General features: G+C 40.5%; 1 protein-coding gene across 1 annotated transcript; it reads right to left on the bottom strand.

Annotated features, from left to right (window-relative positions):
• Positions 1 to 1,980: 1,980 nt before the first annotated feature.
• FAM199X (family with sequence similarity 199, X-linked) lies at positions 1,981 to 10,240 on the bottom strand. The gene is made up of 6 exons (XM_048959247.1): positions 9,938 to 10,240; positions 7,301 to 7,520; positions 5,008 to 5,157; positions 4,525 to 4,686; positions 3,173 to 3,433; positions 1,981 to 2,829 (listed from the first exon to the last, which is right to left on the bottom strand). Exons 1-6 carry the CDS (start codon positions 10,117 to 10,119, stop codon positions 2,659 to 2,661), a joined length of 1,146 nt encoding a protein of 381 aa, XP_048815204.1. The 5' UTR covers positions 10,120 to 10,240; the 3' UTR covers positions 1,981 to 2,658.
• Positions 10,241 to 10,267: the final 27 nt, after the last annotated feature.

The raw sequence follows: 10,267 nt of genomic DNA, 5'->3' as shown, positions 1-10,267 counted from the left end.
CTGAATTTTAACAGTCTATTGTTGTTCTGCACCTATCTGAACCCAGCAAGCTGTAGATAGCCTCCTGTAAAAACAAAGCAGCAGCTGCAGTGGCTGAACACTTGAATCAGCAAGATGAGGTTTAACAACAATTTCAGTGACTAATGCAACAGGAATCCAATACTAATTTTAAGCATACAGTACTTTGCAGAATCTGAGAACACCACCTCTCCTCTCACCCCTACTCAAAATTAGGGTGTCATTAGAAACTAAGAAGGATGCAAAAGACAAAAGTGCACATAGAAGTATGTGATACAGTCCGAATCCCACAGCTATTCCTAGTGCAATTCTCAGAGATGCCAAGTACTTAGCACAGAGGTAAGCAAGCAGTCATGAAGGATCTGATCAGAGCATTCCTAGTTTTGTATTCTTAGGTTAAAATCACTCTGGAACCACAAGACCACAGAGCTGTAAGTTGGCACCCCTGTAAGCCCACACTTTTATGTCCATTTGTCTGAACTGAAGTAACAGAAGCACCCAGCTGCAGATGACCTACCCCAACCAGCTACCATGGCACCAGGAACTTTTCTCCAATGCAGCAGGTGAGTAATTAGAACAATTTAATCACTTGGATTAATTTGTACTCACTTAGGATCAAGCTGGAAATACTATCCTCTCTCATTTAATAATCTCGGGAAGCAAGCAGGCAGGTATCAAAACAAGGAGCTCCAGCTCTCAACAGAGCCTGAGGAATTTAAACTCTGAAAGGCTGCTGAGACAGACTAAAATGACACCCCTCAAACTCCATCGCCCTGAGGCACTGCATCTTTGTACGCCACTAAAAACTTTTCATTATTATTTCTACAGAAGGAAGAGAGGTATCAACCAGTTTAGAGCAGTGCAAGTGAATACTGACAGGAAATAGTCACTTCTGGTTAGCAGCCAAATGATGGGCAATACAGAGTAGCTAACATCCAAGTTTAAAATGACATTACACAGCTTTTTTTAATCAATGGCTCAGTCTGGCAGCAGTGAGAGTGACAAAGCCCACATGTACTAATTAGAGAATGGACCTCACTTGTATCTCACTGAAGCTCTTTCAGAAGCCATTGTTCAGATATTTATTTCAGGGCCATAGGGAATGCCACCTCTAAGATTAAGATACTTGAGCTGTCACAGCAAACAAGTATGTGTAAGACATGCAAAATGAGTGAGCAAGTCACCCCAAACCTATATAAAGTGGACTGTGCAATTCTGCAGGATTGGGCTACATGCTGCATTTACAGGCACCTGTGACCACGTTGAACTCATTAGTTAATGAGAGCAAAATGAAAGCAGTAAAGCATTAGTATTTAAAAAAAAAGTAAAAAAAAAAATCACCTTCCTGAACTCAGAACTAGAAAATGCTTTTATAGCCCCTTACGTTTCACACTGAAATTTAAAAGTATCAATTTTATCTCAGGTGCTGGTGGAAAGAATATCGTAACCAGTAGTTCCAAGGCAAGGACAGAAGTTGCTTTACAAATAGTCATGATGAGGAAACAGGTTAAATCTACTACTTCTACCTCCCCACCTGTCATCTGAATTTTAAGAGATACTTCAAAAGCAGGATGCTGAAGCACATTCGGAACAGTGCAGCAACTCACACGGAAGACTCAATCCTCAGCTAGGGCGCAAGTATAGTAAGCATATAATTAGAAAAGCAGAGCTGTTGCCTATGCCTAAGCTTTCTTGCCTACAAGATGAATTTAGATATAAATTTAGAAATAAAGGAAAAAGAGACACCACAGCTGTGCGCCTCTTGTTTGCAAGTCAGTTTCCAGTAGCATTTTTAACTATTCTAAAAAGGGTCCTAGACAACTTTAATAAAGATTAATGTACTTTTAATGCATGAAAGTATTCCATTTGAATCTCTTTACAGCAATCCTTGGGATGTACTGGTCAACCTTTACTATTGATCAGACTTAGACACTGAGCTGCAAAATAATTTCTTAAAGACTAAAGTTTGCAAATTGTATTTTTTTTGTCTTTTTTCTTTTTCTTAAACCTACCTGCTTCCTGAACAACTATACAATTAGGCATTATTTATGTATACAGATTTTCTGCTTTAGAAGTCCTGCTTCTTACTTTCTATGTACTTTGAGGTAATCAGCAACTATTAGCAATGGGATTTATCACAATATTTTGATTTTGTATGATCCAACAGAAAGACTAAAGAAAGCCTTACAGAATTAAAGTCTGTTTGGTACCATCCCACTCACCCCCTCCCCCAAGCTAAACAACTTTCCTAACAGGAAAGAAAGAGACAAAACCAGCCAAGTTTAATAACACAAACTATGAAAACAAAAAATGCTGGAATATAGAACTGCATACTTAGTGTCATCCAAAAGCATCCCTAGGTATATGCCTTGCAAGAAAGTAGCATGTTAGCCAAGTTCAGTTTTCCGTAACAACTATCTATCAGCAGCTTTTCTGAAGTCAATTAAGTGTCTGAAGTCTCACTTGCAAAATTAAATCTCAAAAAGCTGAAGTTACTCAACTCTTAGAACATCTTACAAAAATTATACTTGAGGAAAGACCTGGTTTATACTGTTAACGTTAATCAAAATTTGGTCAAGAAATACATGTAAACAATAATACATTTAAGGCTTAGAAAGAACACTGATAAATTCACCCCTGTCACATTAAAACATCCACATCTCCTTCATGGTCCTCTTCAGTCACTTTTAAAGAGAGCACTTCTTCATTAAGAAATAATCCACTCAGTCTTTCCTTACGAGCTTGTCTTTGCTCTTTCAGCTGTCTCTTGCGTAAGGCTTTTTGCTGTAATTTCCGTTGCTTGGAACGTTTCTGTCAAAACACAGACAACAGACAAAAATGAGATGTTGTTCACCATATTACTTAGCAACTTTAAAGGTGGTTTCTATGTTAAACGGTATATTAAGGTCTGGTCTGAAAAAACTTAATGAAGCTAGATAAATCATTGAACTCTCACTCACCTTACCCAAAAGTAATCAGAAGACCTACTCTACAGATGTCATGCCAGAAGAAATGGCCAGTACTGACTTGCCTAAATAACATCAGCAGATCCACAGTTACTAAACACATCCTTTCATGTTCCACTTAGGATCAATTAAGCAACAGTAGTAAGATACAGAGCTTAAAACATATGTATGTAATTAGAAACTCTTACTTTTGAATCCCGGATTCTTTCTGCAGCGCTCGCAGACAAATTACTGTCGCTGTGTGCTCGACTCATGTTGGCACTTGAATTTGAAGCAGAGTTAGCAACACTGGAACCACTGCTGCTCGCCGAGCTGACCATGCTGGCGCTGCTGCTGCTGACGCTGGCACCACTCACACCACTGGTACTGGCACAACTGTAGCTGCTCCTCTTCCAGTTTTCCCTTGCAGATCGCTGGCGAGGTCCATGTTCTTTGATATAGTTTCTCACCTTTGGAAAAGATGCAATAGAATTAGTAAAGCTTGATAAATACTGCACTGAGACACACTTTGCATGTAGAAGAAACCAAACTGCCCATCAGTAATGATGAACAAGTTCAGCTAATCTCTTAGAACATTTTGCCGTGGCTGCTTAAATCTTAAGTCACCTTACAATCACCAAGAGAACTATCCTAACTACGTATTACCCTCATTGCAGAAAGAAGAAAAATGAGTAACAAGGTTCTGTTTATCTTCTCTTCTGCTCATTCCCCTCAGTTTTCAAGTTACAGTAATAACACAAAACAGAAATACCAGTAAAGTTCATCTGAACTAAAACGTTTACCCAAGTATTTAAACCATATATTTTGCTACATACAATCAAAAAAAGGAGAGGTAGTACTTTAAGATGATACTTATCTTGAAGCATAAAGTAGCCCAAATCCACCAGAGTGGTGATTTCAATCTTTACATTTACCCTGTTTACCCTTTTCAGTCTTTACATTCATCACAATCACAAACACAGAGCAACACACAGGAGTTCAGCCTGCCAGGATTCTGCATCTCTTCCCAACAACACCTCACAACACAACAAAGCAGGCAGTAGCACATACCTACCATACCAACCAGCCACCATTCTTCTTAGAATCTGTATTTTGTAACATCTTTAAAATATATTGGTTTATATCTTTTTACATTAAGTTTACAGACTCCTCCTTAAGGAGAGGATTACTTCTCCCTCTAATTCCTTTGAATCTGAAACACTAATTCATGTTCTCTTAGTAAATTCATCTCCACAACCAGTTCAGCAGTCATGAAACCGAATCAGCTTTGTCATAAGCAGTACTGGTTAACTCATTTCACACATGCCAGCATTTCAGAACTGACTGCTAGACTTCTAACAAATACACAACCAGTCTTTTATGTAAGTTTAATACATATAATACATTTTGAATTGGTTTCCTTCTTGACAGCACTAGTCTATTTCCTTGTACATTATGATAGAGAAGAATTGATCACGACTCTAAGAGTTTGCAAGACAAAACAGATGCTAAGAGGAACTGAAAAAACCAAAAAAAGGTATACATACAAACCTTAACTCACCTGTTTCAATTTTTCATCTGTGAGACAGTTTAGCTCAATAATGAATTCACTATCTGTAGGGGATATCTGAGCAGTAGGGTCAATAATTTTGATAATGTCAAGTTGCTCTCGAAGGCCCATCTCCGTACTGACTTTGCGACTTAAATATTCAATATATTCAACCTACAACCCAAAGAAAAGCAAGTAATTTTTGAAGTGTATGAATTTTAACAGAAGAAAAAAAAAAGACCATCAGAATAAAACATTCTCAAATATTGCTTCCTATGATCCTTGGCTCACTGAGAATCTGCAAAAACTCAAGGTAAAAGCTTGAGAACATGCAAAACTACCCATTATGGTTGCAAAAGACAAGATTTAATGCCAAGAATCAAATAATACTGAAAATAGTTGTGTTTACACCTACACAACCACTACGTCTTTAAAGCCATTGCATTGATTCTTCTCTATCTTGCAGTTCTCACGTATGGAAAGAGTTAATTTCACCTGTTCATCGTTTGTCATTGCACTCCATGGAAGTTCATCAAGATTCCTATGCTTGTTTTTCTTTCTTGGAAGCAGACATGGAGAGCTTGGAATACTAGGTATAACATCAGAAAGTACATCACTCCCACTTGTAATGTCACTGCCAGGCAGCTTGTAATATGCAAGAGAAAGAACAAAGCCTTAGAATACAGCAGACACATTTAAAGTCATTCCAACACAATTAACAATTCAAAACAGAGTCAAATTAGCAAACCATCATTATCTGTATGCTCTAACAACTACCTAATAATTACTGAAAAACCTACAGTACTTCTTTAGCCTTTCTACAATCTGCAAGCACAGCAAACTCCAATCACACTACTCTCAACATAGACCTCTTTTTTTTTTTTTAAATTACATTTAAATAAGAACAGAATGATGTGGCACTTCAGTATTTCCCTTCTCTCACTGTAAATTGCCCATTACATTCTAAAGCCAAACCTCATATACTTACTTTAGGAAAGATCTCTTCAGAGTAGGTCTGTAATTTATACCACATCCCATAATTACATGATACAACTGAATTAAAATTGTCACTTTCCTGGAAGCAACTGCAAAATGTTAGCTAACTTCATATGTACAACTGACATATAATTTCTGAATGCATTTCCAGTTACAGTGTGACAGCTGGATTACTCATACTCAGACTGTGCCAGAGAACACTGTACAAAACTACAAAAGTCTTTCAAAAATGGTATAAGTTGAATCAATCATGTCTCTGAAAAAAAGGCTTGTTAAAAAAAAGCTGGTTACTAATCAAACATGTTGTCAGCTAACTAAGATGTGAGAAATTCCTTCTTTTCAAAACAATCCCCCAGTTCATCAGGCAACTAAAATTTCACTCCTCTGCAAAACACTGAATCATTGGGATCCAACCAAAATTGCTCCTCCAGGCTGCACTACACACTTGTAACTTCGAAACCTACAGACACTAACAGACAAAAGTAGTAAGAAATTCAGAGCAAGTTTCAGTCCATATTATCTTATGCTTATTTAAATCCTTCAGAACAGAATTTGTACTTTCTTGAAAGCTGTATTCAGTCCCTATGCTGCATTTACAAGATGCTTTGTCTAAGCTTTATGACAAAACAAACACATTCTTCAATGTATTCTGATGCACAGTATTTCCTATTTCAAAGTTATGCGCACATTAGAAGTCTACAAAATAAGAAGATTTAAGTGCTGGAGTATTGCACCCAGGCCTAAGGCCCCCCAGTACAAGAAGCACCTGGAACACAACCACAAAAGGATCACAAGGATGCTCAGAGGACTCAGAGAGCACCTCTCATATGAAAGCAGGCTGAGGGAGTTGGGCTTGTTTAGCTTGGAAAAGACTCTGGAGAGACCTCACTGCAGCCTTCCAGTGCTCCTGTTATAAACAGGAGGGAGACTGTGATAGTGATGGGACAAGGGAAAATGGCTTTAAATCAAACAAGGGGGAGATTCAGGTTAGATATTAGGAGGACATTTTTTACTCAGAGGTGGTTGAGGCACTGGTACTGCTGCCCAGAAGAGCTGTGGATGCCCCGTCCCTGCAGGTGCCCAGGGCTGGGCTGGATGGGGCCCCAGGCAGTTTGAGCTGGGGAGAGGGGGCAACCTGCAGACAGAAAGAAGTTGGAACTGTGTGGATTTCAAGGTCCTTTCCTACCCAAGCCACACTGTGATTATATGATACCATTAAAAGACTGATAAAACAGTAAGACCAAAGCTAGACCACATTATATACAGACTAGAGAAAAAAAAAAAAAAGAAAAAAAAAAACAGTTTACAGTTTTTCACATCCAGGGAAGACAAAGAGAGCTCCTAAATTTAACCCCCCCAAAAAAGTGGAAATAGGCTATAGCAAGACTTCTGCACTTTATCAAGCTGCCAGCTCAATTTCCACAGAAGACTCAAGATGGCCAAGTCAGTGAAAACAGACATATAGATCTGGTCATACAGCACCTGCAGGGCAGACCCTCAAGACACAACTTGTAGCTGTGAGGTTATGTCCTGTATGTTGGTCACAAAGAAACCATAATATGTAACCACTCATCTCTGAGGAGCCAACTTTCAGACTCTCCTCCAGACTAAGTACTCTGGGACAAAACAGAACAAAACGTTCTCCTTATCACTGAAGATTCAGTTATCTGCTCCTAGGTTTCAGCAGTTATCAAGGAAAGAAAAACAGGGAGGATTTTTCACTGAAAGCTAAATCCAGCACTTAATAACCTATACAGAATTTTACATTTACAGAGGAACATTTACAGTTTACCTGCCATTCAAACTCGCTGTCTGACCAATCCCAGTATGTGCTGATAGAGGAAGAGACATCACTGCAGACACTGCCTTCAGGGAACAAATCAAAAGAGGTGAACTCCTGGTCATCCAGCAGAGAATAGCAGTCATCTTGGTCGCCAACTGAAACCGAGGAGAACAGCTCCTCACTGCACTCTGAGCTGGCCACGCTAGTTCCACAAGAAGTCAGGTTCCATCTGTAAAGCAGGACAAAACAATCAGGAGGCAGCAACTACATTGCCATCACGTGTCCAGAAAAACCTTTAGTTCCCCTAAGGCTCAAAATATTATCTCCGCTTTGCTTGTCAGCAACATGACTGCATTCACACTGAAATACATTTTAATTATTTAAATGCAAGAAATCTATTTTTTCAATATTTTAAAAGGTCCATTAACAACAGAAAACAGCAAGGCAAAAACCCAAAGACATTTATACTTTCATTGTAAAGTGTTAACACTTTCCATCTCAGAATGACAAATCCCACAGCATGTACATTTTTTGCCTGTTTTATTTTAATTTTTAATATACTAAAGTTCCCTAAAACTATCACAAAAACTGAAATAAGAAAATCTAAGGAGGAAATCAATTAACCTTTTGGAATGTACAATACTCACTAATCTACATTCCAAATTAGAGTCAAGAAGTAGTTCTAGGATGACAATCCCATACAAAACTAATATTTAACTGGCAATGTAGCACAGAGATAGATGAGGCTTCGTTATTCACTGTTTTCAACTCTGAATGGCAAAAACAGACACATCCAACGAACATGTTGTTACAATTAAGTGCAAGATGGAAACCTGACGTATGAAAACGCTGCTAAGCCAGATCAAAACACCTTTTTCTTCATAATTTCTTTAAAAAGAGAGTTAACATTGCTGCTGAATAAAACGACAAAAGACTCAGATTTCACAGAATGTATTTCCTGGGAACAAGCCAGAATTTAACAAGCTCACAAAACCAGCCTCCATCTCTGGATTTATATTACACATTGGTAAAAACTAGGTCGAGACAACTGTGAGTCAGCACAGCCCTGCAATACAGCCAGAACTATTTGCAAAAGCTTTTAAAATTCACCATGCAAACGCGCACAATAAGTTCTCATTCTATCAGTATACGCACTTCAGTCTGGCCAACCAGAGAAAAAACTTTCTTACCCAATTGCAAAAGCTGAGCAGTGCCATAATGCAGACAGGCTGCTCCCCACCATCATTATTTAGGCTGCATACTGGCTGGCTGTTTGCAGTGGATTCACTTCACATCTATTTGGCAAGTATGAATTCATCCGACATCAAAGGCATTCCACAAACTTCCCTTTTAGAGGATCCATGAGATCCTACTCTCCCTTTCTGCAAACCTAACCCATGTGTTATTTCACACTGGTACAGACCTTTGCAGGCAGGGTAATCAATCTGTGTATAATAGTAGAGAGGTGATAACAACATAATTCTGAACATCACAATTTCAATATTCATTAAACGCTAAGGAAAGGAGGGAGAGCAGAGAGTTTTTAAACTTATCAAAGCACAGGGAGAGGTACAGGGACTCTAACACTAACCAACCATGCAGGCACCCTAGGTGTGCTGTAGCACCACTGCAGGTGTAGGCCGTCACCTCACACACAGGGAGCCTGCTCTACCTGCTGGGATAAAGTAGGTGAAAAAGAAGGGGCTACTGCTTTACAATGACTTGTGGCTTTGAAACATGGAAAGCCCTTGGGAGCAACAGTTAAACCCAACACAACACAGCACTGACTCAAAATCCCTTTTGTACCTGAGTTTGTAAAATGAGCAACACTGAAGACAACACTCAGAAAGCACAGGCCCACAAAAAGAGAAACATGAAACAAATGCATGGTATCCCCCAAGCCAGCATTTAGTCCACAAATACCGTGCATCTTACCATTCCTGTCACTGTTAGGTCTTAAAATCACTGTATCACAACAACTATTTGATCAATGTTTCTCATACTGAATCATTTAAAAACCAGTAATTAAGAAACTGCCCCTTTGAAAAACACTGTTGAAGTATTATTTCACACTTCACATTGTCACTTCACACAAATTCACTTTTATTCGTAATGCTGTAGTAGAAACACTAACAACCAGTGCAAGCATTTTGTAACACTGGAATGGGAACTAAAACTACCACACACCTGCCAAAGGCTGAAGTCTCACAAACAATTCTGGTAAAAGATACAGCTGTACTCAAATTTAGTTCCACACATACTCACACGTGAAATAAGGCAGGCAAGGCTGCTTGGCTTTTATTTTTCAAGTACAACCGGTTTCTTTAGAACAGGCCATCTCTACGAACTACAGACCGAAGGATTTGCCCTTAATTAGCAGCACAGGATGGGATCGCTACAGTCACCGAGCTCCTGACTCACCCGCAACCTCCGCAGGCTTGCTGGTGCCCACGCCTCTGCCGATTTGAATTACAACCACCACAGCTCACCCCAGGTGCCCGTTCACAGCGCTTTAAAAAAAAAAAAAAATCGGGAAGAACCCGCGCGCCTCAAAGCCCAGCAGAGCCCACAGCTACGCGGCTGCCCCGGCCCACACAGAACGGAGCACAGCCTCAGTGCCCGGGCAGCGCGTCTCGCCCCACAGACCTGTTGGAGTGGAAGCGGTGCAACGGGTCGGTGCGGTGGCAGGACGAGAGCTGGCAACCGAAGTCGCTGACGTCCAGGCACCCCTCCTCGCTCAGGCTCCCACCCCGCGGAGGGTGCTGGTGCGAAAGGAGCGGGCACGGCTCGTCAGGGGCCAAGAACTTCTCGTACAGCTCTTCGGTCATGGCGGCGGGCAGGCAGGCAGGCGCCTCACGCACGCAGAGGCCGAGCCGCAGGCGCCGCCATGAGCGGCCGCCGGCCGGAAGTGACGGGGCGCCGGCCGGCCAACTTCCGGCGCGCCGCCACAGGGCAGCGCCTCCCACCGTGCCGGAG

The sequence above is a fragment of the Lagopus muta genome, chromosome 13 (assembly GCF_023343835.1).
Source record: "Lagopus muta isolate bLagMut1 chromosome 13, bLagMut1 primary, whole genome shotgun sequence".
Lineage (NCBI taxonomy): Eukaryota > Metazoa > Chordata > Aves > Galliformes > Phasianidae > Lagopus > Lagopus muta.
The sequence above is the reverse complement of the archived record's forward strand: the minus strand, read 5'-3'. Positions and strand labels throughout refer to the sequence as shown.

Bases quoted from the DNA above. Each gene is read 5' to 3' on its own strand.
- FAM199X (XM_048959247.1), bottom strand. From the start codon at position 10,119: ATGACCGAAGAGCTGTACGAGAAGTTCTTGGCCCCTGACGAGCCGTGC. The intron at 7,521-9,937 runs GTCTGTGGGGCG...CCTGCTTTACAG, and splicing joins CACCGCTTCCACTCCAACAG to ATGGAACCTGACTTCTTGTG. The intron at 5,158-7,300 runs GTAAACTGTAAA...GCATATTACAAG, and splicing joins ACAGCGAGTTTGAATGGCAG to CTGCCTGGCAGTGACATTAC.